The sequence below is a fragment of the Cyclopterus lumpus genome, chromosome 4 (assembly GCF_009769545.1).
Source record: "Cyclopterus lumpus isolate fCycLum1 chromosome 4, fCycLum1.pri, whole genome shotgun sequence".
Taxonomy (NCBI): Eukaryota; Metazoa; Chordata; class Actinopteri; order Perciformes; family Cyclopteridae; genus Cyclopterus; species Cyclopterus lumpus.
In genome coordinates this window covers 845,828-873,669 of record NC_046969.1, presented here as the reverse complement: position 1 = coordinate 873,669, position 27,842 = coordinate 845,828, and the positions used below count along the sequence as shown (strand labels likewise).

At 43.3% G+C, this 27,842-nt stretch overlaps 2 protein-coding genes across 5 annotated transcripts; one reads left to right on the top strand and one right to left on the bottom strand.

Annotated features, from left to right (window-relative positions):
- Positions 1-12,427, bottom strand: sgta (small glutamine-rich tetratricopeptide repeat (TPR)-containing, alpha). Of its 4 annotated transcripts, none has more exons than XM_034531489.1 (12): positions 12,259-12,427; positions 10,811-10,952; positions 10,501-10,604; positions 10,164-10,266; positions 9,952-10,051; positions 8,253-8,357; positions 7,763-7,898; positions 7,612-7,674; positions 1,537-1,574; positions 1,071-1,454; positions 830-953; positions 1-307 (listed from the first exon to the last, which is right to left on the bottom strand). In XM_034531489.1, exons 2-11 carry the CDS (start codon positions 10,908-10,910, stop codon positions 842-844), a joined length of 1,245 nt encoding a protein of 414 aa, XP_034387380.1. In that variant the 5' UTR covers positions 10,911-10,952; positions 12,259-12,427; the 3' UTR covers positions 1-307; positions 830-841. The 4 variants fall into 4 exon arrangements, with proteins under 4 accessions (XP_034387380.1, XP_034387382.1, XP_034387381.1 ...); XM_034531491.1 differs by having other exon boundaries at positions 37-307; positions 10,811-10,936; positions 12,259-12,407; XM_034531490.1 differs by lacking the exon at positions 12,259-12,427 and adding an exon at positions 11,317-11,440 and having other exon boundaries at positions 39-307.
- Positions 12,366-27,239, top strand: thop1 (thimet oligopeptidase 1). Its single transcript, XM_034531488.1, has 15 exons — positions 12,366-12,488; positions 13,051-13,140; positions 13,989-14,195; positions 15,976-16,124; positions 17,655-17,762; positions 18,233-18,335; positions 18,433-18,590; positions 19,107-19,242; positions 22,314-22,456; positions 22,773-22,996; positions 23,293-23,494; positions 24,140-24,326; positions 24,432-24,560; positions 25,510-25,646; positions 26,931-27,239. Exons 2-15 carry the CDS (start codon positions 13,128-13,130, stop codon positions 27,090-27,092), a joined length of 2,058 nt encoding a protein of 685 aa, XP_034387379.1. The 5' UTR covers positions 12,366-12,488; positions 13,051-13,127; the 3' UTR covers positions 27,093-27,239.
- The last annotated feature ends 603 nt before the right edge of the window (positions 27,240-27,842 follow it).

Below are 27,842 nucleotides of genomic sequence, written 5' to 3'. Positions count from 1 at the left end.
TGCTTTTAAACTCTGTTGTTTTAATATACAAGATTCTATTAGAGCAGTATTTGTTTATTAGAATGAATCTGTGTTTGACACTTAAGTGTTAAATGTCAAAATCTTCTTCATAAAAACCACACAGAGCTGCGGGAAGTGGGTGTTTTTTGGTGACGTGGCTCCTGAACGAAGCGGTTGGAGATCCTCGTTCCCTCGTGCAGGAATTATTCAGTGATGGGGAAACAAAACAACAAAAAACTCCTTTTAGTCCTTCGAGTTCTAAATGATCCATATCAGCTCTTCTCATCCACACGCAAACCTGTCCAACCTGAAACAGAGACAGGAAGTCACACGTTAGTCACTAGCACAATAATAATAATAACAACAACAACAACCGTCATTAGTTCCATCAGTAAAAGTAAACAGAAAACCTCTGCAGTGAAATAAAAAGGATTAATTTGGGGACAACACAGGTTCAAGGTGCTGGTCTGATGGCGGTTAATATGATTTATTTCTATTAGACAATAATAAACACGTACCCCTTTTTATTTATGCAGCTAGATTATCTGCTGTCTTCCTCTTTACGTTCATTGACAGAAAGATTAACATTAATAACCTCTTTATTTATAACTAATACTGCTTCATCATGATAGTCTGAGATATTTAGAGCACAACAATCAATTACTCATTTATTATCCCTGGCTATTCCTGCCTATGTATCGTACACATTTTTTAAGGTAAAGTGGCCGGGCCTGTACTAAGAAAACGTCCCAACCAGCCGTCTGATGCATCACTGTTGATGTTCATGGTTTGTTCAACATAAAAAATTATTCAAAACAAATTAGATTACGGTATCCGAGTGTCACGGCTGCTCCTCGTTTCCAGCGCTGGGCGTTCGGTTGCGGATTTGACTCCTCAGCTGTTCGATGAGTTCGGGGTTCTGCTGCTGCATCTGCTGAGCAAACTGCTGACCTCTGCACAAAAAACGACAGCACAGGACATGATCAACCTCCCGATACTTTATTCACCCTGCAGCCCACCGGCCACGACACAGATGAATGTCGGTACGATCCCTCTGCTGAGGTACGTACGCCTGGATCAGTCCCGATAAATCTCCGGCTCCAGCAGCTGCTCCAGTGGCGGCTCCAGCGGGCGCCGCACTTCCTCCTAGTCCTCCACCTGGTCCACCTCCGCCTTGCCCTGCTCCTAGTCCTCCACCTAGTCCTGCTCCTTGCCCTCCACCTAGTCCTCCGCCTAGTCCTCCTCCTTGCCCTGCTCCTAGTCCTCCTCCTTGCCCTGCTCCTAGTCCGCCTAGTCCTGCTCCTAGTCCGCCTAGTCCTGCTCCTAGTCCGCCTAGTCCTGCTCCTAGTCCGCCGAGCCCTGCTCCTAGTCCGCCTAGTCCTGCTCCTTGCCCGCCTAGTCCTGCTCCTCCTCCGGGCATCCCGCCATATGCTCCCGACATCATCCCCGACATCCTAAGAGAGATTGGAGACAGGAAGTTACCCTCAACAAAACACCAGAGGAAGAAATTGGCCGAAAAACCTGAAATCAACTTACAGCTGCTGAACCTGTGGATTGGTCATCAGAGAGGAGGCCTGCAGGGAGACAGATGTTTAGATGTTCAAGAACACTTTGGAAGGGCTCAAACAGGATGGACAGTAAGACACTGGGAAGCAGTCCTCCATAAGCTTCTCTGACCTCTGACCTCACACTACTGAGTGTTGCTGTAGGACACTACATTATTAGATTTAATTAAATTAGAAAACTTTATTATTCCCCAGTGGGGAAACTCATTTGCCACCAAAGATTCATACAGATATATAACAATATACTCATAGACAACATACACAGACCACAGTGCACAGCAGACAAGAAACACACTACAAGGATCCAGATTTTATTTTAGCCCCCCCTTTCTTGGATCCAGGATTCCAAGAAAGGGGGGGCTAAGCCCCAAAGGGGAGTGTCACCCTGGTGAATGTGTGCTCATGTTTGTGTTTTTCGTGGGCCCCTGATGTCCATTGTTTCTGACAGTTCATAGATTGGTTCAATCAGAGTGTGAATTTGCTCTGTAGTTTTGCTTCATTCAGTATATGATAACACAAGAGACATAATTTGAGGGTCTTAGTGATATTTTATTTCATTTGGACACTATCACTGAGATAAAGATGAACTAGTTCAGTGTCAAATATATACCATTCAATAGAAAAATATATTATAATAATATATATTAATGCAAAGAATAGAGAGATGTCGATAGTTATTTCTCGTTCACACTCGCTCAATGGAGACAGTTTCTAACTTCCCTTTTATTTGCCTCAAGTAAACCTGAATGTAACCAGGTAACACTTGTTAACTACAGACAGACACATTCTGTAACTACCTGGACTTACAGGTAAACCTGAATGTAAGCAGGTAACACTCGTTAACAACTACCGACAGACACATTCTGTAACTACCTGGACTTACAGGTAAACCTGAATGTAAGCAGGTAACACTCGTTAACAACTACCGACAGACACATTCTGTAACTACCTGGACTTACAGGTAAACCTGAATGTAAGCAGGTAACACTCGTTAACTACAGACAGACACATTCTGTAACTACCTGGACTTACAGGTAAACCTGAATGTAAGCAGGTAACACTCGTTAACTACGGACAGACACATTCTGTAACTACCTGGACTTACAGGTAAACCTGAATGTAAACAGGTAACACTCGTTAACTACAGACAGACACATTCTGTAACTACCTGGACTTACAGGTAAACCTGAATGTAAGCAGGTAACACTCGTTAACAACTACAGACACATTCTGTAACTACCCGGACTTACAGGTAAACCTGAATGTAAGCAGGTAACACTCGTTAACAACTACAGACAGACACATTCTGTAACTACCTGGACTTACAGGTAAACCTGAATGCAAGCAGGTAACACTCGTTGACAACTACAGACAGACACATTCTGTAACTACCTGGACTTACAGGTAAATCTGAATGTAAGCAGGTAACACTCGTTAACAACTACAGACAGACACATTCTGTAACTACCCGGACTTACAGGTAAACCTGAATGTAACCAGGTAACACTCGTTAACAACTACAGACAGACACATTCTGTAACTACCTGGACTTACAGGTAAACCTGAATGTAAACAGGTAACACTCATTAACAACTACAGACAGACACATTCTGTAACTACCTGGACTTACAGGTAAACCTGAATGTAAACAGGTAACAATCGTTAACAACTACAGACACATTCTGTAACTACCTGGACTTACAGGTAAACCTGAATGTAAGCAGGTAACAATCGTTAACTACAGACAGACACATTCTGTAACTACCTGGACTTACAGGTAAACCTGAATGTAAGCAGGTAACACTCGTTAACAACTACAGACAGACACATTCTGTAACTACCTGGACTTACAGGTAAACCTGAATGTAAGCAGGTAACACTTGTTAACTACAGACAGACACATTCTGTAACTACCTGGACTTACAGGTAAACCTGAATGTAAGCAGGTAACACTCGTTAACAACTACCGACAGACACATTCTGTAACTACCTGGACTTACAGGTAAACCTGAATGTAAGCAGGTAACACTCGTTAACAACTACCGACAGACACATTCTGTAACTACCTGGACTTACAGGTAAACCTGAATGTAAGCAGGTAACACTCGTTAACTACAGACAGACACATTCTGTAACTACCTGGACTTACAGGTAAACCTGAATGTAAGCAGGTAACACTCGTTAACTACGGACAGACACATTCTGTAACTACCTGGACTTACAGGTAAACCTGAATGTAAACAGGTAACACTCGTTAACTACAGACAGACACATTCTGTAACTACCTGGACTTACAGGTAAACCTGAATGTAAGCAGGTAACACTCGTTAACAACTACAGACACATTCTGTAACTACCCGGACTTACAGGTAAACCTGAATGTAAGCAGGTAACACTCGTTAACAACTACAGACAGACACATTCTGTAACTACCTGGACTTACAGGTAAACCTGAATGCAAGCAGGTAACACTCGTTGACAACTACAGACAGACACATTCTGTAACTACCTGGACTTACAGGTAAACCTGAATGTAAGCAGGTAACACTCGTTAACAACTACAGACAGACACATTCTGTAACTACCCGGACTTACAGGAAAACCTGAATGCAAGCAGGTAACACTCGTTGACAACTACAGACAGACACATTCTGTAACTACCTGGACTTACAGGTAAACCTGAATGTAAGCAGGTAACACTCGTTAACAACTACAGACAGACACATTCTGTAACTACCCGGACTTACAGGTAAACCTGAATGTAACCAGGTAACACTCGTTAACAACTACAGACAGACACATTCTGTAACTACCTGGACTTACAGGTAAACCTGAATGTAAACAGGTAACACTCATTAACAACTACAGACAGACACATTCTGTAACTACCTGGACTTACAGGTAAACCTGAATGTAAACAGGTAACAATCGTTAACAACTACAGACACATTCTGTAACTACCTGGACTTACAGGTAAACCTGAATGTAAGCAGGTAACAATCGTTAACTACAGACAGACACATTCTGTAACTACCTGGACTTACAGGTAAACCTGAATGTAAGCAGGTAACACTTGTTAACTACAGACAGACACATTCTGTAACTACCTGGACTTACAAGTAAACCTGAATGTAAGCAGGTAACACTCGTTAATTACGGACAGACACATTCTGTAACTACCTGGACTTACAGGTAAACCTGAATGTAAACAGGTAACACTCGTTAACAACTACAGACAGACACATTCTGTAACTACCTGGACTTACAGGTAAACCTGAATGTAACCAGGTAACAATCGTTAACTACGGACAGACACATTCTGTAACTACCTGGACTTACAGGTAAACCTGAATGTAAACAGGTAACACTTGTCAACAACTACAGACACATTCTGTAACTACCTGGACTTACAGGTAAACCTGAATGTAAACAGGTAACACTCTTTAACAACTACAGACACATTCTGTATCTAACTGGACTTACAGGTAAACCTGAATGTAAGCAGGTAACACTTGTTAACTACAGACAGACACATTCTGTAACTACCTGGACTTACAGGTAAACCTGAATGTAAGCAGGTAACACTCGTTAACTACAGACACATTCTGTAACTACCTGGACTTACAGGTAAACCTGAATGTAAACAGGTAACACTCATTAACAACTACAGACACATTCTGTAACTACCTGGACTTACAGGTAAACCTGAATGCAAGCAGGTAACACTCGTTGACAACTACAGACAGACACATTCTGTAACTACCTGGACTTACAGGTAAACCTGAATGTAAGCAGGTAACAATCGTTAACAACTACAGACAGACACATTCTGTAACTACCTGGACTTACAGGTAAACCTGAATGTAACCAGGTAACACTTGTCAACAACTACAGACACATTCTGTAACTACCTGGACTTACAGGTAAACCTCAATGTAACCAGGTAACACTCGTTAACTACAGACAGACACATTCTGTAACTACCTGGACTTACAGGTAAACCTGAATGTAAGCAGGTAACACTCGTTAACAACTACAGACACATTCTGTAACTACCTGGACTTACAGGTAAACCTCAATGTAAGCAGGTAACACTCATTAACAACTACAGACACATTCTGTAACTACCTGGACTTACAGGTAAACCTCAATGTAACCAGGTAACACTCGTTAACTACAGACAGACACATTCTGTAACTACCTGGACTTACAGGTAAACCTGAATGTAAGCAGGTAACACTCGTTAACTACAGACAGACACATTCTGTAACTACCTGGACTTACAGGTAAACCTGAATGTAACCAGGTAACACTCGTTAACAACTACAGACAGACACATTCTGTAACTACCTGGACTTACAGGTAAACCTGAATGTAACCAGGTAACACTCGTCAACAACTACAGACACATTCTGTAACTACCTGGACTTACAGGTAAACCTGAATGTAACCAGGTAACACTTGTTAACTACAGACAGACACATTCTGTAACTACCTGGACTTACAGGTAAACCTGAATGTAACCAGGTAACACTCGTTAACAACTACAGACAGACACATTCTGTAACTACCTGGACTTACAGGTAAACCTGAATGTAAGCAGGTAACACTCGTTAACAACTACAGACACATTCTGTAACTACCTGGACTTACAGGTAAACCTGAATGTAAACAGGTAACACTCGTTAACAACTACAGACAGACACATTCTGTAACTACCTGGACTTACAGGTAAACCTGAATGTAACCAGGTAACACTCGTTAACAACTACAGACAGACACATTCTGTAACTACCTGGACTTACAGGTAAACCTGAATGTAAGCAGGTAACACTCCTTAACTACAGACAGACACATTCTGTAACTACCTGGACTTACAGGTTCACTCTGTGCATCATTTACTTTGAGCTAAACTCCTGTCTGTCGTTGAGAGGTCAGTGCAGCAGCCTCCCTAAGGTCCTAATGCCCGGGGATTATATAGTTAAGTATGATGATGGGCTATTTTATTTGATTGTAATTTGAAGGGGGAGAAAACATACAAACCAGAACGCACGCACGTAGCATGTTAGAGTTATAAATAATGTGTTCATGTGAGAAACAAGTTTAATTTAATTCATTACATTTTTTTTTTTTTTTTTAAATAGGCCTAACGACGGCCAAGGGACAAACATCAGAAAGATGCTAAATCTAAAAAACCATAACAAACGGTGTTCTTTAAAAAAAGCGAAATGCTACTGGAAGAAAAGAGCTTCTGAGTCGTTCAGTAGGACACTGAATCATCCTGAGTCGCTCACTGAATTAACTTCTGAGTCCATTAGAAACACCATCAAAAGAAACAATAGCTTTTAACTTGGCCCTTGTTCTCTTTTCTGTAGTAATAATAATAATAATACATTTAATTTATATAGCGCTTTTCATAATATTCAAAGACACTTCACATAATTAAAACATCCTAAAAACTAAAAATAAATAAATAAGAATAGCTAAAATACAGGTGAACCTCTATCATCCGCAGTAATGCCGCACCCCCCAGCAGAGCACAGAAGAGGACAAATAAAACATGAAAAAGCTTTCTGCTGATATAAATAGATCTAAGCTTCCTCAAGACGAAAAAAAGCCTTGACTGAGCTCTTTTTCCAGTTTAATTTACTGTCCAGATAGACCAAGATATTATGTCAATCTATCTGCTGACCCGCAATTATCATTGGGGAGACCTCCTCCTTCTTCCTCCTGAAATCAATATCCAACTGTTTCTTCTTTCCATCATTTAGTTTTGAGACATTTTCATTACACCAGGTTCAGAGAGACAACAACCCTCCACACAGGAGCCCCATCGCTGTATCAGCCCGTATTATTAATTTGACCTCCCTAAGTATTATTTTATTTCTGTCTTTGTGCTGCTGCAACAACCAAATGTCTGGTCTCGGGATCAATAGGTTTCTCTCATCTCATCTTACGCACTGAGCTCTCTTATAACGCCTCCCATCTGTGCTGAATATATTTTCAATGATGGTGACAGAAGAAGAGAAAGAGTATGAGCTCTCACCATGTTCATGAAGCCGGGGTTACTGAGCAGACCGGCCAGATCTACTCCACCCATCCCTGCTGTCTGAGAGATAGAAAGAGAGATAAGGACAGACTCATAACAGCATCACCGGTTTAGAAAAGCCGTCCTCCTCTTCTCCTTCTGTTCTTACTGGACTGGACGTTTCCATCTTCTCCTCCGCGATCTTCAGGTTGGTTTTGTACGTGTCGTTGTCGGGGTCGAGCTCCAGAGCTTTCTTGTAGTAAGTTGCTGCTTCTGTGTGTTTGTTAAGGCTGGCCAGAGCCAAACTGAAAAACAGTGACACATCAGGACACTCAACTCTTAAGAATCAATTCATGCTTTACTTCTGATGCTCTATATTGAATTGTGTTGTCTTCTGACTCATTTATATATTTCCAAAGCCGGGTTTATGGTCGCCATAGTGTCTCCAGCGCGAGGGTGCGTAACATCACCACTTATTGTGCGTGAAGGCTCTGCAATTTGTCACAGCAAGCCGAATCAAATTGTGTTTGGGACATTACACCCCTGAACCTTCCTTTCATTATGGTGCATTTAATATGGCTAGAGGACAGAAGGCAATTTAGAGCCAACGGAGGAAGCTGCTGCATTTCAGGAGAAGAGAGTTTATACAGAAGGCTTACCCCATCCTCCCGTAGGCTTTGCTGTAGTTTGGGTCGATGCCGATGGCCTGTTCACAGTCCTGTACCGCTCCGGCATAGTTCCCTAGTTTACTGTACGCTGCGGCCCTGCGACACATTTTATACAAAGACAAATGTCATATAGATCTGGAAAAAACGTAATTCAAGTGTTAATGCACATTAAAAGCACTTCAGTGTGATGATCTCATTCCTTTTTCTCTTCTTCCTCTTGACTCAAGTCCACCCACCGACACACAGTGAGGCAGCTGCTCTCTGAGGTCCAATGATCCTGAGTTGTAGTTCATATTTGCTTCCTTGGATTACAGCACAAACAGGTTGCTTTTAGAGTCAAGAATGTTGCCTGAAAACTAGGAATGACCTAAATACCTTCTTTCTTTTTCTTTAAAGAAGTAGGACTGGATGTATCTGTATACTGAGAAGTAACCCTCATTAACTGCGCACCTGTCTCACTCATGACTAACTTTATAACACAACAGTAACCAACAACTAATTATTTGACACCGTAGCACACATCAATTTGTGACACGCTATTTTCAAAACACCGGTAAATGACTTGTGTACAAGAGATTACCCGTGTCTGTTGTTTGTACGTTTTAAAGAGATCTATAACTTGCAAAAGAGAAGAAAGGGGACTCAAACTGTTGTTCAAGGTAAGACGGGGTGCAGGGGTTTGGTCTACACCAGGGGTCCGGGTCTGGACCCAGACACCGACAGATAATTGAGAATTATTTAATTTTCATGGATCATTTCTATTTAACCGGCGCAGCTTTTCTAGCTTCTACGGCTCTCTGTCCAGGAAACACACACGACCAATTGAGTTGAAAATCCTCTCACGTGATGCTACTCAGACAATCACATGTGTGTATTCCATTAAGCACCGCCCTCGAATCGAGTGCCAAGTTCACACACAAAGGAGAGGAGACCTGATAGTTGAAAAAAGTACATGAGTCAGAGAAGTTATTTCACTTGGCGCTCCAAAGAGAAACGTGGACATCTTAACCAGAGCCGTTAACCAAGAATGGACCGACTCTTGTATGTTTATTATTCCCACAACCAGTTCAAAAGCAGTATGCATCATACGTTCAGCAATATGCAAAGCAGCGATGTGAAGCGCCACGACGAGACACAGCACAGATCTTTTGATCAAACGTATGATCATTAATTACCTGCCAACAATGATGTTAACAGAGCATAAATGAGCTGAAACAAGTGGTTTAATAACCACAGATAAAGTCCCTGCACACACATTTCTCTTTTCAGATGACCAGAATATAAAATCTTGGCTCTTTTGATTGACTTTTTTTTTTTTTTTTTTTTTAAATCCAGCCTTTATTTTACTTGAAATAAGAGAAGATAATGTATTTATTATTAGAGTATGTATTATTTATAAATAAACCAGTTCAATTGGAAATCTGTAATAATAAACATTGTTTAGATATTATTCAATTGAACTTTCTGGGTCATTTGACAGTTGTTGTACATGAGGTTAATACAACGGTTGACTACTTCAATACATATGGCACAAAATCATATAGTGCACATTTTTAATTATTGTGATCTTCCAGACTTTTGCATGAGGAAATTCTCTCTAACTGGACCTCGCTGAGTTTTAGTTGACTACCCCTCCTGGTCGACACTTTTAAAGCTCTTGAACTGAAGCGTTTGATGACGGCACACTGACCTGTTGCAGTAATAGACGGCGTTCTGAGGGTTCATGGCAATGGCCTTTGAGTAAAACTCAACAGCAGCCGCAAAGTTCTCCACTTTCATTTGGTCGTTACCTGCGGATCAAAACACATCACTCATTACCGACGAATGAAATCCGGGACAGAAACCAAAAGTAGCCACTCTAAAGATAAGAGGAAGTTTCCTCCTCGTCGTTTGACGTCTCACCGTCGGTTTTGAGCGTCTCTGCCTCGTCTCTCTGTTCCTCGGTGAGGGAGTTCAGAGGTGGTGGAGAAGCAGAGTTGTTGTTGACCTGCGACTCGGTTGGAAGCTGACACACACACACACACACACACACACACACACGCACACACACACACACACGCACACACACGCGCACACACACACGCACACACACAGAGAGAGAATAAGTCAGACATCCCCGGTTTTAAATACTTCATTGTGTCCACAAAAACACATCCAGAAAGACCTCCACCTGTCACGATTTGTATCCTTGTATACATTTTAGATTTCCCATGTCCAAGTCACACCGGCTTATTATTACCTGGTCTGTGGCTGAGGCGAAGATCTCCGGTAACGTCATTGGGACGGCGAGGGTCTGGTCGTCAGTCGAGATTTCAAACGCCGTCTCCAAACACTGAACAGCAACTGCAGGACAACACACACACATACTTCAGTGTTTCCCCTACCATTATATCAGGGTGGCGGCCCGCCCCCTGAAATCACCCTCCGCCCCCCTGTAATATTTCTCTATAACGCCAGATAACGTAATTTAAGGTTCCCTTTCCTAAAGAACAGGTCTACACCTGGAACTGTCTACATCTGCCCCTTCCTGTTGCTGGCGGAGGACTCACCTTCCAGACTCTCCTGGGCGCCTGAGGTCAGATTCCCTGACTGGAGCTGGTCATGGAGGAACTGGAGGATGGAGAAGGCGAGGCGCTTGTTGTCTGTCATGGCGAGGGAGGCTCAGACTGTGGTCACTGAGGGAGAGAGACCCTGTAAAGTCAACGCAACAAGATGAAGGGAAAAACGGCTGGCTAACAAAGTTGTCATGTCATTGTCACGTAGATGAAAAAAACAAACATCAATACTTTTGGTATTCTTGAACTCTGTGTCAAGTTAGATGTACCTCCTTGAAATTGTGGAATGTAACTCAGTACAATTACTCTGAGGCACTTGTACTTGACTTTAGACATCTACTTCACTACATTTCTCTAACAGCTTTAGCTACTTTATAAATTACAGTTTACCACCCCCTCATGCCTTGCTTCTACTACAATGTACTAACTGCACAGTGAGTCATTTGTACTTTTAACACTTAAATTACATTGTGCGGATCCATATACTACATTCTCCCTACCAGTGTCTCACACAGAGAGAGAGAGAGAGACTATTGTTACTCCCAGTACAGCCAGCCTCCTTTAGCATTAGCTTGCAGAACATTCTAGAAACTCAAGCTAAATATTACTTGGCATGACTGTCTTAGTAATGCTAACGCCTGCCAGCTAACACTAGCCATCTTGGTTTTGAAAAGTCGTGACCGAACAAGCTGACAACAACTGATAGGAACCCCGTGTACGTACAAGGCCAGCTAGCTGTGGGACCTTTCATACCACAGACGAGAGGTCATTCTGAACTTGGACTCATCTTCAATTATCAAAGTTAGCGGGTTACTTTTTAGCTTAGCTTGCTAGCATGGCAGCAACCCCCTCCTTCCCTAAAGTAAACCTGTGTACGCTTGTGTATGGTTCGGTCCACTGTAGAGATTTATTATAAATAAAGTTTACACGAATCCCTTATCAACATTCTGGCAATTTAACGTGGCTTCGCGTATCAGCAGCAGGCATAGCAGTGTAGGTATGATATTAGGGACTGTGGCCGAAAGCCATTATCTTGTAAGTACATTCGGCAAACAGTTATCTTACAGCAGATGGGCACAACAGATTGCCACTACACGTCTCCTGTCTCGTGCGATAACAATGGTCAAACCCGCCATTAAAAGCAGTAACAGTAGTTATTTAAGCGTGAATTGGTGTATTTTAGCGGACGCCGAATTGGAGATCGGTTGGGAGCCCCTTACATGTCTCAAGGCGTGCAATGTTACCAAGAAGCAAAGCCATGTTGCACTGACGGACTTTTAAAAAGGGGCTTGGCCTGACGTGATCTCAAAACTACAACGGCACGATGCTAACGGCTAGCGAGCTAGCTGGTCACATTCTGTTGACTGCAACCTGGCTGCCGTATAAGAAACATATCATGTTGCCTCATCTGACACGCAGGCACAGCAATGCGCTTTTCCTACCAGCTGTCTCTGTGCTTCAGTTGTCGATTAGCCCGGTAACGGATAAGTTGACGTTAGCCCCGCTCCTTCGAGTAATCGTAGCCGTCATTCAGCTAGCTAATTAGCTTGACGCGGAGTTACGTCGTCATGGGTAGGCGCCGGTGTGGTGTCTCGCGTGGCTGGTTTCCGGCGTAAAGTTACCAGCAAAACCAACCGGAGAACACCAGAAGTTTGGCAAACAAGCCTTCAGAGTAAGCGCTCTCTCTCGCTCTCTTTATTGTATTGTAATTACTTTGCAGATTCTGATACAATACAAATAATAGTATGATGTGTGATTATATATTTAATTGACTTAAAACGGTATTGATCCCCAGGGGGAAGGGAATTAAAATGCTAATTGGCAGAATATGCAACTCAACATGCAATGTACATGTTAATTTATTCTAATCCGGTGATTTACTATGATGCATGATATATATGATGCAATACAAAATAATATAATATAACATAACACACATTATTCTGGGTCATTCTGCATATTGGCTACGTTTGGTACTTAAATACAGTCTTGATGCTAATATTTTGTACTTGTTTAATGCATAACTGTTACTTGTAAATTAATATGTTCGCAATGTGATAGTATTACTTTATAATATAATACTGTACATATGCTATAATACAATATATTTAAAAAAATGTCTGCTTTAAAAAAAAGGAAATCCGTTTGGTGGTGTTAGGTTTGCTTTAGAAACGCTCCTCGTGTCGGGTTTTATTTTGAAATGTCTGACCAGAAGTGTAACTCCTCTTCTGTAGCAGCCAGGTCGAGCTGCACACGGCTGCCTGACAGTTCACCACACGGACCGAGCGAACCTTCATTCAATACCTGAAATATGGGGCCGACAGGTGAGCTGTGTGCAACGTGTTTTTTTTTTATGTGACTGAATCATTTGAATGTAAAAGCTCCTTCGTATCCGCCATGTTTCCTCTCTGAGCGTGTCTGTGATCGTTTAGATTTAATTAGCTTTGATCACTGAGTCTGTCTGAGCTAGTTTTAGCCCTGACGTTTGCTAGCTTAGCTGTTGTGCTGTAACGTCAGGCTTTTACCAGTGAATTGATTAAAACGCACGAGACGCGTTAGCATTATTAGTATTTAGTCACCAAAATAAACCAGCTGAGTTATGATGGTGGCTCGTTCCTCTGCAGCTCTGCGTCGCTTCTCCCTGTTAGTGTATCGTTAGCATGTTAGCTCACTCTGCTTATTCACTGAGCTAACAAACTGTTGAGCAATGTTGACTGACAGCGGAGATTGTGGGTTTTTTATATATATATATGTACAATAATTAAAATGATTCTTACCTAAACCAGCTGTGACAAAAACATGCAGCTTATGTGTTCATGTGAAATAATATTCCAATGAGATACATCATAAGTAACACTTTTAATAATGATACCTGAAGTACATTATGCAGGTACTACTTTTGGTATTTTACTGATTAAAATGTTACTAGTTAGTATATTAGTTGCAGTCCGACACAAAATTCAAAATAAACTGCACCTTAAATTAATTCAGTAACATTCGTTGTTTACATTAATGCATGAGTAATAATAAAGTAAGGATACAATAGTAGAGCAGACACGGGGACATTTTCTGTATACTTTGAATATGCAGGACTTTAAAGTGTAAATCTGACCTCCTCTTCCATCGCTGACCGGTCCTTTTTGCTTCCTGCTCACCTGTCCTGGTGTCCCAGGTGAGGTGGTGTTTGGCAGCGTGGTGCCGGTCTGCGCAGAGAACCGGCTACGTTGGGACCTGAACCCCGAGCAGATCCAGGAGCTCTCCGAGGAGCTCATCACCAACACCAAGACTGTGTACGACGCCGTCGGAGCGCTGGACCTCGACGACGTCACGTTCGAGAACACGCTGAAGGCCCTCGCTGACGTAGAGGTCGAGTACACCGGTCAGTGTCCACCAATTGGCAGCCTCTCTCAAAGCTGAAGCTCATGGGTTCTAATGATGGTCATCGGTTCTTTTTCCAAAGCCAGGAAATTTAAAAAAATCACTATATATTTTCATAGTTATTTAGAGTTTTTCAGAAAACATATAAGATCAAAGACAAGTGAAACCAACTGGTTATTATACATATCTTCATTTTCTGTATTTATTGTCATAGTTATATTAGACAGTACATACAAACCTCTGCACACATGTAAACATAAAGGGTATACTAACAATAATAACAAAAAACTAAGTTATATAACAACTTTAGCAAGAGCTATCATATAAACTCGGACCGCTGATATACAATATAATAGTCTCCTTTTACAGTCAGAGTATCAACAATTTCTAATAAAAAGACATACACTTTAAGTTGAACTACCACTAATTCACATGAACTACAAGTTGTGCTCATTATTTTACATTTCGAACCTGCAGATGTGTGAGAGCTGTCTCTGGCTCTCAACTCCAACCCCATTGGTTCCTACTGAAGACGCTCAGTAATTTCCCAACACAGCTGGTCACTGTAGTTTTTATCAAACCATCAGGAGGAAATAGTGCATTTATTGTGGACTATTTTCAGCGGCGGATGAATCCACATCTGGATTCATCCTGTGAGGATGGCAGGTGTGTCAGAAATAAACTCCTGTGTGTGTGTGTGTGTGTGTGTGTGTGTGTGTGTGTGTTCATGGTGAACACAATACTTGTCAGTAGATACATTCACTGTCGGTTTGAGTCTGAACATCAATAGAAATACAGAACATCAGAGTTATAGGTACATATTGCTGTATACCGGGAACATTAACGTCACTGGCTAGCAGAGATTTTAAATTAATTTCATTATTTAATTAAATGAACCTCCTGCCGCTGACAGACGATGGCCCTGGATGCTGAAGCGGCTTCGTACGCAGCGCGACCTGAGCCCAGACAGTCGGGCCGGTCGTCCATTGTGAGCTCTGCATTGAAGCTCCGCATCGGCAGAATGTGATGAAAAGGCTCGTCAGCAGTTTGCAGAGAAAGCAGCTGAACCAGCTGCCGCTGTGACAATAGAGAGTTTTTGTGTGGAGGCAGTTGAAAACCCGAAAACACCTCCAACATGCTGCTGCAGGAGGGACACCAACACCGTTCCTGAGCCCTGATTTTATCTTCAGTTCATACGAAAGTGTTTTATGATTAATGAACGAGAGCATGTCCAAGGTTATTTTTGACGGTTGCCCATTCCAACTGGAAAAACATGAAAATCCCCCAAAACGCACTGTGAAGAAGCAGGAAGACATATTCATGGGCAACTTTATACAAGCCCGTTTAAGTCATAAATGCATTACAAAGACGCAAAGGCCCAATTTCCTGCAAAATATTTACGCAAATTAAAATTTTAAGGACCTTCGAGTTTCTAAAGTATCTAAAGAAAACAAATCGTCCGTCAGTGTAAAATCCTGAGATGTGTAAATTGTGCTTTAATCGGCAAACTATTTGTGTCGGTTTGGTCTAAGTTAAAATCCGGTGCACGGCCACCACCCACTCGCCTTCATTTCCTGGCGCGCGCACCAGACCTCAGAATGGGGTTACTGTGATGGGGACGTTTAACGTTTTAAAGAGTAAATCAAAGGGGTTAAATGATCTATTTAATGAAGAATGAAAATGGAGTTGATCCTGTGAAAATGTGCATGAAATCGAGTAGACTGACTCTGACGCTGTGTTGTCTCCCCTGTCCTGACTCCTCCCCCTCCCCCGCCCCTCAGTCCAAAGGAACATGTTGGACTTCCCGCAGCACGTCTCTTCCAGTAAGGAGGTCCGGACGGCGAGCACCGACGCCGACAAGCTTCTGTCTGAGTTCGACGTGGAGATGAGCATGAGGGAGGACGTCCACCAGAGGATTGTCGCCCTGGAGGTGAGAGAGGGATGGAGAGATGAGTGCTTGATGGGTTTCTTCCTCCCATCTTTTCTGAGTGTCACATTTGGACATGTGACACTCAGGTTTTAACAACAGAGGTCATATTTCACAAACTCCCTGAACAGTGAAAATAAATAACACCAGCAAGTGTTACTCGGAGGTAAACTCACAACCGAGTTGAAACCTTCCTTAAACTTTCCCCAAAGTTGGTTTGACAACACAGGAGGGAAAACTGGTGTTGCGCCTCGTCTGGAGGTGGACGAGACGCAACGTGAACAAGCTCCCAGCAGCCTCTGGGGCAGACTGCAGCATACGGTGATGAAACTTCACAGGGAGCTCAATTCAGGCCGTGCAAAAACAAACAAAACAAATATAACCTAATGATCTCAAACAAACCAAATGTATGACTATCTAAAATACATTTATAAAACACGACAGCTCGTCCCAATTACCTCCAGAAATCGGCATGACAAAGCAGGGGCGTTTGTAGGATTCCAAGAAAGGGGGGGCTAAGCCCCAAAGGGGAGTGTCACCCTGGTGAATGTGTGCTCACGTTTGTGTTTTTCGTGGGCCCCTGATGTCCATTGTTTCTGACAGTTCATAGATTGCTTCATTCAGTATATGATGAACACAAGAGACATAATTTGAGGGTCTTAGTGATATTTTATGCTCATTTGGACACTATCACTGAGATAAAGATGAACTAGTTCAGTGTCAAATATATACCATTCAATAGAAAAATATATTGTAATAATATATATTAATGCAAAGAATAAAGAGATGTCGATAGTTATTTCTCGTTCACACTCGCTCAATGGAGACAGTTTCTAACTTCCCTTTTATTTGCCTCAAGTAAACCTGAATGTAAGCAGGTAACACTCGTTAACTACAGACAGACACATTCTGTAACTACCTGGACTTACAGGTAAACCTGAATGTAAGCAGGTAACACTCGTTAACTACAGACAGACACATTCTGTAACTACCTGGACTTACAGGTAAACCTGAATGTAAGCAGGTAACACTCTTTAACAACTACAGACAGACACATTCTGTAACTACCTGGACTTACAGGTAAACCTGAATGTAACCAGGTAACACTCGTTAACTACAGACAGACACATTCTGTAACTACCTGGACTTACAGGTAAACCTGAATGTAAACAGGTAACACTCGTTAACTACAGACAGACACATTCTGTAACTACCTGGACTTACAGGTAAACCTGAATGTAAACAGGTAACACTCGTTACTCGTGACGGGAGCACGTTCCACTAACATAAGAGTGAATCTTGGGTATGCGTTGAACCAAACTGGGCGGGGCAGCTCCTAAATTGTTGTGACAATCTGTCGCTGATGTTCTTTGACCGCTTCTTGAAAGTCAGGGTCAACTTTGTATGTTTTGAGTACCGGTACCTCCTCATTTCCTCTTAAATCCAGGATCTGCAGCCTCTCCGGTGACATTTGGACCCGTTTCATTCTCCCCCTGGGTTCCTGCTCTCATGTCTCTCTGTTTCCGTCTACAGAAGAAGCTGGACGGCAGAAGCCTCACTGCAGAGTCCAAGCGGTACATGGAGCGCCTGATCAAGCTGGGCAAGAGGAACGGCCTGCACCTGCCCACAGAGACACAACAGGTGGCCTGATTTATAATTATTCATCCTCATTATTACTCTTTATGCTTCACTGAGAATCAACTCTCTGTTTGATATTATTGTTATTGACACTTTTTATGGGGGGGGGGGTATTCTTTTTCATCTCGTTCTGTCATCTCGTTTGTTAAAAATATTTGAATGTTTTTGTTGACAACACTCACCATAAACAAAAGGGTCAGAAAAGGATGTCGAGCTCGAACCCTCCAGCATTCCTTTCTTCCCGTTTTGTTGGTGTAACAAGATGGAACAGATGCTTCTTCTTGTGGTTACGAAGCTTTAACACACCAGACGTATTTAAGTCAATGGAATGGCCGGTTAAGAGAAACCAGTCAGATGAAGTGTTTTCAGATCAGAGTGGGCTTTATAGATGACTTTAAATCTATATATTATGGAGGTGTGTCTCTCAACTCCCCGTGTTGTATCAGATCTAATATTTGACTCTGCTTTGACAGGAGATCAAGACCATCAAAAAGAAGCTGAGCAACCTTTGCATCGACTTCAACAAGAACCTGAACGAGGACACGACCAGTCTGTCCTTCACCAGAGACGAGCTGGGTGAGTCCCGAGCCCTCAGACCGCCCCCCTTTCTGGTCTCGCCCCTCCTCCCTCTCCGTGTATTAACGTGCGCCCATGTGGTGGTGTCGCTTTTCAGGCGGCCTCCCCGAGGACTTCCTGAGCTCCCTGGAGAAGGACGGAGAGTCGCTGAAGGTCACCCTGAAGTACCCTCACTACTTCCCCACCATGAAGAAGTGCTTCGTCCCAGAGACCCGCCGGAAGCTGGAGGAGGCCTTCAACTCCCGCTGCAAAGAGGTGAGCGGGAGGTAGACGGCGGTTCAGATGGAATAAATCCTTTGAGAGCAGGGTTCACATCCCGCACCGTGATCCGAGTGGAGGACCTTGGCTTCTAGAGCAGAGCTGGACAATGACAATTAATGAACGTTGAACCTTTTGAATGAAACAATTAGGCGACAACTCTTTAAATAACTCATTTCAGATTCTCAAAGTCGGCTGCTACTTGTCATCAAACACGAAATGCAGTTTAAAGACATCCAATTTGGATCTGGGGAAACTGAAGGGGGAAGTGTTTCACTGCTTTCAAGACCAAAGTTTCTCAAGAAGCAGTATTTTAAAAAACATTCACAGCTATGTTAAATGCTGTTTTTGTTCCAGATTCACTTGTACTAGGACACATTTGAGTGGTTTTGTCCACCATTTCTATCAACATTGTTAACGCGATGCCGTCACTGAGAAGTGACAGGTGGACACACCCTAGCGGTGAACTGGGTTTATCCATGAAAGGGCTAAACTGCGCTCGTGTGTTTTCAGGAGAACTCGGCCATCCTGAAGGAGGTGGTGGAGCTCCGGGCTCAGAAGAGCTCCACGCTGGGCTTCACCACACACGCCGACTTCGTCCTGGAGATGAACATGGCCAAGACGGGGAAGAAGGTGGCCGGCTTCCTGGGTGAGCGTCTTCACGACCTGTTACACATGCAGGCTCCGATAATCTGCAGAGAAACGCGCGCGTTGCAACAAGAACCATTACCAGCGTTTAGTCAAGAACCATTACCTGCTTTGAGTCAAGAACCATTACCAGTGTTGAGTCAAGAACCATTACCTGCTTTGATTCAAGAACCATTACCAGCGTTGAGTCAAGAACCATTACCTGCTTTGATTCAAGAACCATTACCAGCGTTGAGTCAAGAACCATTACCTGCTTTGAGTCAAGAACCATTACCAGTGTTGAGTCAAGAACCATTACCAGCGTTGAGTCAAGAACCATTACCAGCGTTGAGTCAAGAACCATTATCAGCGTTGAGTCAAGAACCATTACCAGCGTTGAGTCAAGAACCATTACCTGCTTTGAGTCAAGAACCATTATCAGCGTTGAGTCAAGAACCATTACCAGCGTTGAGTCAAGAACCATTACCAGCGTTGAGTCAAGAACCATTACCAGCGTTGAGTCAAGAACCATTACCAGTGTTGAGTCAATAACCATTACCAGTGTTGAGTCAAGAACCATTACCAGTGTTGAGTCAAGAACCATTACCAGCGTTGAGTCAAGAACCATTACCTGCTTTGAGTCAAGAACCATTATCCGGGTTGAGTCAAGAACCATTACCAGTGTTGAGTCAAGAACCATTACCAGTGTTGAGTCAAGAACCATTACCAGCGTTGAGTCAAGAACCATTACCATTGTTGAGTCAAGAACCATTACCAGTGTTGAGTCAAGAACCATTACCTGCTTTGAGTCAAGAACCATTACCTGCTTTGAGTCAAGAACCATTACCAGTGTTGAGTCAAGAACCATTACCAGCGTTGAGTCAAGAACCATTACCAGCGTTGAGTCAAGAACCATTATCAGCGTTGAGTCAAGAACCATTACCAGCGTTGAGTCAAGAACCATTACCAGCGTTGAGTCAAGAACCATTACCAGCGTTGAGTCAAGAACCATTACCAGCGTTGAGTCAAGAACCATTACCAGCGTTGAGTCAAGAACCATTACCAGTGTTGAGTCAAGAACCATTACCAGTGTTGAGTCAAGAACCATTACCAGTGTTGAGTCAATAACCATTACCAGCGTTGAGTCAAGAACCATTACCTGCTTTGAGTCAAGAACCATTATCAGCGTTGAGTCAAGAACCATTACCAGCGTTGAGTCAAGAACCATTACCAGCGTTGAGTCAAGAACCATTACCAGCGTTGAGTCAAGAACCATTACCAGTGTTGAGTCAATAACCATTACCAGTGTTGAGTCAAGAACCATTACCAGTGTTGAGTCAAGAACCATTACCAGCGTTGAGTCAAGAACCATTACCTGCTTTGAGTCAAGAACCATTATCCGGGTTGAGTCAAGAACCATTACCAGTGTTGAGTCAAGAACCATTACCAGTGTTGAGTCAAGAACCATTACCAGCGTTGAGTCAAGAACCATTACCATTGTTGAGTCAAGAACCATTACCAGTGTTGAGTCAAGAACCATTACCTGCTTTGAGTCAAGAACCATTACCAGTGTTGAGTCAAGAACCATTACCAGCGTTGAGTCAAGAACCATTACCAGCGTTGAGTCAAGAACCATTATCAGCGTTGAGTCAAGAACCATTACCTGCTTTGAGTCAAGAACCATTATCAGCGTTGAGTCAAGAACCATTACCTGCTTTGAGTCAAGAACCATTACCAGCGTTGAGTCAAGAACCATTACCATCGTTGAGTCAAGAACCATTACCAGTGTTGAGTCAAGAACCATTACCAGTGTTGAGTCAAGAACCATTACCAGCGTTGAGTCAAGAACCATTACCAGCGTTGAGTCAAGAACCATTACCAGTGTTGAGTCAAGAACCATTACCAGTGTTGAGTCAAGAACCATTACCAGTGTTGAGTCAAGAACCATTACCAGTGTTGAGTCAAGAACCATTACCAGCGTTGAGTCAAGAACCATTACCTGCTTTGAGTCAAGAACCATTATCCGGGTTGAGTCAAGAACCATTACCAGTGTTGAGTCAAGAACCATTACCAGTGTTGAGTCAAGAACCATTACCAGCGTTGAGTCAAGAACCATTACCATTGTTGAGTCAAGAACCATTACCAGTGTTGAGTCAAGAACCATTACCTGCTTTGAGTCAAGAACCATTACCAGTGTTGAGTCAAGAACCATTACCAGCGTTGAGTCAAGAACCATTACCAGCGTTGAGTCAAGAACCATTACCAGCGTTGAGTCAAGAACCATTATCAGCGTTGAGTCAAGAACCATTACCTGCTTTGAGTCAAGAACCATTACCAGCGTTGAGTCAAGAACCATTACCAGCGTTGAGTCAAGAACCATTACCATCGTTGAGTCAAGAACCATTACCAGTGTTGAGTCAAGAACCATTACCAGTGTTGAGTCAAGAACCATTACCAGCGTTGAGTCAAGAACCATTACCAGTGTTGAGTCAAGAACCATTACCAGTGTTGAGTCAAGAACCATTACCAGTGTTGAGTCAAGAACCATTACCAGTGTTGAGTCAAGAACCATTACCAGTGTTGAGTCAAGAACCATTACCAGCGTCAAGGGTTTAAAAATGAGCGATGAGCACTCCACTATTAGAGAATTGGGGGTCTAAGAATACGGAGGGTTCACCACCACAATTCTCCATTCAACATCAGACTTTTATGTCTTTCTTTACACTGCAGATGAAAAGTAAACAGTGACACAGACACCAGAGAAATTAGATCAGACAATTAGATTAGACAACTTTATTAATCCCCAGTGGGGAAACTCATTTGCCACCAAAAATCCATATAGACAACAATAGACAGTTCACAGAGCACAACAGACAAGAAACACAACCAGAAGATGCCCCATAAAGCATGACCATCAGAAAGATGCTAAATCTAAAAAAACAAAAATCCTAAAGGTGTTCATTAAAAGAATCGAACGAAGACAATCTTCCTTTTTATAAGACCACGAGGTCAGAAGAGCGTGGGCTCTTGACTCGGTGATGCGTCACCTGCAGGAGGGAAAGGACTCCTCCTGACTCGGCCGTGTTGTTTCAGAGGAGCTGTCCCGTAAGCTGAAGCCCCTGGGCGACGAAGAGCGCTCGGTCATCCTCAAACTGAAGGAGAAGGAGTGCCAGAAGAGGAGTCTGCCCTTCAACGGGGAGCTGCACGCCTGGGACACCCGCTACTTCATGACCCAGGTAAGAGCTGCTGCTGGGGGCGTTCAGAGGTCCTCCTCCAAAAAGACAGACTAACGTCTTTTTTATGATTGACACAGCACATTTAAGGGATAATGGAAGTTAGAAAAAGTTCATTACATTTATTTTCTGGTTTAGTTTGTACTGACTTTTTTTAAAGATTCTAATTGTGTTTAAAGGGAAAAAGTAAACAAGTTAATTACTCAGGTTTTAATTAATCAATTAATCTTCTCGTCTTCTCCCTCTTCCTGGTCCTCCTCCCCTCTTGATCCTTTGTGTCTCTTTTTCTCCCTCCCCTTTTTGTCTTTCCTCCTCTCAGGTGGAGGAGTCTCAGTACGCAGTGGATCAGAACCTGTTGAAGGAGTACTTCCCCATGGAGGTGGTGACTCGGGGCCTGTTGGACATCTACCAGGAGCTGCTGGGTCTGTCCTTCGAGCTGGTGGACGGGGCCTCTGTGTGGCACCCGGACGTCACTCTGTACTGTGTGAAGGACCGCAGCAGCGGTCAGGTGGTCGGCCAGTTCTACCTGGACCTCTTCCCCAGGTGAGGACCGTCTTTATTTACGGGGGATACTTAGATGCGGGTCTCCAGGTGTCCTCCGCTTCATCTCCTTCCTCTTCTCCTGGTCTGCCTCTTGAATCTTTACGTCCTCCTTCTTTTCCTTTTCTCACCCCTATCACCTCTTCCATCTCTTCTCCTCCTACTCTTCCCCCTCCTTCGCCCCTCTTTGTCTTTTTCCTCCTCATCTGCTTCCTCCTTCTCTCCCTCCCCCTCTTCTTTGTCTTCTTACTCCTCCTACTAAATGCGGAGGTGTCTCTTCTCACATCTGCCCCCCACAGGGAGGGGAAGTACGGCCACGCCGCCTGCTTCGGCCTGCAGCCCGGCTGTCTGCTGCCCGACGGCACCCGCCAGATGTCGGTGGCGGCCATGGTGGCCAACTTCAGCAAGGCGACGGCCGACGCCCCGTCCCTCCTGCAGCACGACGAGGTGGAAACGTACTTCCACGAGTTCGGACACGTCATGCACCAGCTCTGCGCCGAGGTACCACAGTGGTGACCCTTCACCTGTAGTGACTGGGGTCCGAGAGGACCGCTCTGTACGTCTGAATGCTCTTTCATGCTTCCTGTTTCAGTGTTTTCACAATAATGCAGCCTGAAGCGAGCTGGAATTAACAGGCAACGTGTTGCTTTGGGAAAGCTGTTCTTCAAAGCTCCCAGTAGAAGCAGAAGGTTAGTGTAGGGTTGGCACTGGTGGAATACCAGCTGAACAAGTCCCAGTTTAAACCTCTTGAATTTCTGGACAGGAAAGTTCAACAGTGTTCTCCTCTCGTCATTCAACACTGTTCGTATAATGAAGAAACTGAATTTGATTAATTTCATTCTTCTTCTTCTTTTGCGACAACAAATATTTCAAATCTGTTTGTTGTCTAAATCATTCAGTTTTAAATATTTTTTTTTAATACAAGTAGCTGATTCCTAACAGTCGTGTGTCTAATTTGTACACAAGTAACACGGCGGGTTAGAACCCCGATTTGATCGATTGGATGAGGGTTAACTGATGAGTTTGACAACGATCAGGGCAGAGCCGCTAACCTAATTAAGCACCTCAGCTCAGGGTTCAGTGTAGCGGTCCGGCAGCCAGTGCACTTCCTGTCGGCCGCTTTAGAGTGTGCGTGTTTGCTTGCAGGCGGACTACGCCATGTTCAGCGGGACTCACGTGGAGCGGGACTTTGTGGAGGCTCCGTCTCAGATGTTGGAGAACTGGGTCTGGGAGCGGGAGCCCCTTCAGAGGATGTCCAAGCACTACAAGACTGGCAACGCCATCCCAGAGGAGCTGCTCGACAAACTCATCAAGTCCCGCCTTGCCAACACCGGTGAGTACCGCACAGGAAGCGGCGCTTTTGTACGGGTTCTACCGGCACTCCATCTCGATCGCTTTGAGACACAAACCGCTAACGCCGACCGGGACTCTCCCGCAGGTCTGTTCAACTTGAGGCAGATCATCCTCGCTAAAGTGGACCAGGCTTTGCACACCAGGAACGGACTGGACGCCGCCGAGGAGTACGGACGCCTCTGTCAGGAGGTCCTGGGAATCCCTGCCTCATCAGGTCACTTTAGAAACGCTTCACATACGTACATCCTTCTGCACTTGAAGAGAACACAACAAACACGCAGCTTTCAAATATCAGGGGCATCTCTCAACAAGTGTTGCTGTTATTGGCAGCAGCTTTGCTTATACTCCGTCCGTTGTTCTTCAAAACGTGTAATTTACCGCGAGGAAGCAAGAAGACGACGAGTGTAACCGGCAAAACCCCATAAACCATCCTCCACTATGCCAAGGAGGGATTGTTATTATATACTCATATCTCCTATTCATAAATGACTTTATAACCTTTTATCAAGCCCTGTAAAGAAAGGGGTCACAAATGATATGCATTATAAAGACACTGGAAAGTTCTGACTCAAATGTTCATTTTGATGACGTCCGGTTTTCTAAAGCAATTAAAAGCAAATTGCCCGTCTTTGTAAAACCCTTAGACATGTAAATAGTGAAGTATCTGTGAAGGTCTGATGAGCCCCTTAGTTTAAAAAGTACAGATGCACATGACCAAGCCACGATGACGTCGCCTCACGCCGACTTAACTGCGGCGTATATAAAGAAAGCGTGTGGCCCCTCGGGTCTGAGTCCATGTCATCAGGCAGAAAGGGGCTCTACCTAGTGGCCCACTTTGGAACTACAGCCATTGTTGCCTGCCAGGGTGACTGTGGCTCAGTGGTGAGCAGGGTCGTCCTTCAATCAGAGGATCGGCGGTTCGATCCCCGGCTCCGCTAGCCCATATCCATGTGTCCTACGGTGTGTGTTAGCTAGTTAGTCCTGATGGGCAGGTGGCCCCTCCCATCAATGTATGAATGGGTGAATGATGTCATGTAGTGTTAAAGCACGTTGAGTGGTTGGAAGACTCTAATATACAGATACTAAGAAAACAACTCTGATATTTAATTTTGGAATAATGTCCCTTAAACATGTATTGACCTTTGACCTCTCCGTCTCTGCAGGAACCAACATGCCGGCGACCTTCGGGCACCTGGCCGGCGGTTACGATGCTCAGTACTACGGTTACCTGTGGAGCGAGGTGTTCTCCATGGACATGTTCTTCGCTCGCTTCAAACAGGAGGGAATCATGAACCCGAAGGTCAGCTGAAGAGAAAGATAAACAAAGATATTAATGTTGTTAATGAGAGAATAATCACCAGGTGAAGTGTATGATGGGTAGGAAACACGTCAGCTGATTTCTCAAACAAACTGACTAACAAGCAACAAGCAGTGCTTTCAATTACATTTACAAAGTATTGTACCCGAGTAAAAATGTCGAGGTATTTGTACTTAATACTTATAATATTGTACATTTCAAAGCACTACATTTATTATACAATGCAACATATAATAAATAAATAAATGATGTGTTATTGTGGGTAAAGATAAAAATGTATTGATCTGCAGGCTTAAATTTAAGAAGTAAACCTTTAACAAATTGATAAACAATTATTATTTATTGAAATTGGTCACTTTGCATAATGAGTACTTTTACTTTGAGTAGTTTAAGTATATTTTGATACTAATACTTTTCTACTTTAACTTTAATATGCAAGTATATTTTGAATGCAGGACTTTTACTTGTAACCAAGTATTTCTACACAGTGGCATTGGTACTTTTACTGAAGTAAAATATCCGAGTACATGAGGTTATTGATCACAGGTCTGATCAGAGCATGTTGGACCAGTTGTTAGTATAATCTAACAGTTATGTTAGTCAGGACAGCTGAGGGGACAATGGTCATTTCAAATAGTTTGTCAACAAGTGAGACTGGAGTGATGATCAGGTATCGAAACATGGACAATCTGTTTTGGTTAAGACAAATGTAATATTTATTCTATGTAATGACACAACTCTAAACATTCTGTCATTCAGTGTTTTCTCCTTTTCCCTAAAATATATATTATATATTATTATATATATATATTATAATCTTAAACAACAACAACAGGGCGACTGTGGGTCAGTGGTTAGCAGGTCCGTCTTTCAATCGGTGTTGGCGGTTCAATCCCCGCCCTAGTCGATGTGTCCTTGAGCAAGACACTTAACCCTGAGTTGTTCCCTGTAGCTGTTCTACAGTGTATGAATGTAACATGATTGTAAGTCGCTTTGGATAAAAGCGTCAGCTAAATGACATGAAATGTAATGTAATGTAAATGCATACATTTGTGCATTGCAGTTGCAGTACATAGTATGAAAGAGTGCAAAAAAAAAGCCAATATATAAACAACAGGTTATCAATAAGATATTTAGGAAAAGCCTCTCGGATGGACATTGGTGTTTAGCCTAGCTTAGCACAAAGACAAGAAGCAGGGGGAAACTGTTAGCCTTAAGATACAGAGGCACTGACTGTGAATCCCTCTCTCCTGATTGGTCTCCCAGGTGGGACTGGACTACAGGAAGTACATCCTGGGACCCGGCGGCTCCCAGGACGCCTCTGAGATGCTGAGGAAGTTTCTAGGGCGGGAGCCAAAACAGGAAGCGTTCCTGCTGAGCAAAGGACTGATGGTGGAGCAGGGTGCCCCCGCGCCGTGCCCCTGCTGACCAATCGCAGCAGCCGTCTCCACCACCCCATCCCTTCCCAGCAGGGACAAAGGACTGAAGTTTTCTAGAAAAAAAGAAAAGAAAAGCAGTAAAATGTTGCTCAACGTGGGGAAGAAATTAGCATAAATAAAAACTGATTTGAGGTGACTTTGTCTTCCGTGTCTGAATAATAACTGATATTACATGGAAATGATCTCAACAGAAGCCTCAGGCCTGCAGTAATAAAGCAAGTCCAACGTAACCGGTCGGTATTCAAAGATCAGGTCGCAAATGCACGCACATAATATAATCTATTAATTCATACCTGCTGCCAAATCAATCGCCAATTTGAAAGCTTGTATCGTATTGTTTGGTAGTAATGTGATGCAAACCAAGCACTGTCTTGGGGGCCCTGCACCCCACCCAGCCACAGAGGGGTGTGTATGTGCTCTGGTGGTGATGGTCGGGTGGGTCACCCCTCTCCTGTCCACTACACCAACGTCTCAACTGGGGATTCAAAAAGATGCACACACAAAACAAGGTCAGCCTAATGATATTGCATCAGATTAATTTTACATTTCAGTGAAATATTTCAGAAGAAGCTTTTTGGAATATTTTGTCACACCATTTCTGTGGGAAATGAACTACAGACTGCACAGGAATAACATATACAAACTCAAAGTCTACGGTTTCAGTTTTTTCTTTTTCACAAGTTGAGCTGCTAGGAGATAATTTCACCTCACTAATTAAGAAGATATTAGAGCTGTTTGT

What these genes read in the sequence shown, in the direction of transcription:
- thop1 (XM_034531488.1), top strand. An exon ending in CCCGCTACTTCATGACCCAG is followed by an intron (nt 22,457 to 22,772) that starts GTAAGAGCTGCT and finishes TCCTCCTCTCAG; the next exon opens with GTGGAGGAGTCTCAGTACGC. An exon ending in GGGAATCCCTGCCTCATCAG is followed by an intron (nt 24,561 to 25,509) that starts GTCACTTTAGAA and finishes CCGTCTCTGCAG; the next exon opens with GAACCAACATGCCGGCGACC.
- sgta (XM_034531489.1), bottom strand. Translation starts at nt 10,910, where the DNA reads ATGACAGACAACAAGCGCCTCGCCTTCTCCATCCTCCAGTTCCTCCAT. An exon ending in CGCCCAGGAGAGTCTGGAAG is followed by an intron (nt 10,605 to 10,810) that starts GTGAGTCCTCCG and finishes GTTGTCCTGCAG; the next exon opens with TTGCTGTTCAGTGTTTGGAG. An exon ending in AGAGACGCTCAAAACCGACG is followed by an intron (nt 10,052 to 10,163) that starts GTGAGACGTCAA and finishes TTTGATCCGCAG; the next exon opens with GTAACGACCAAATGAAAGTG.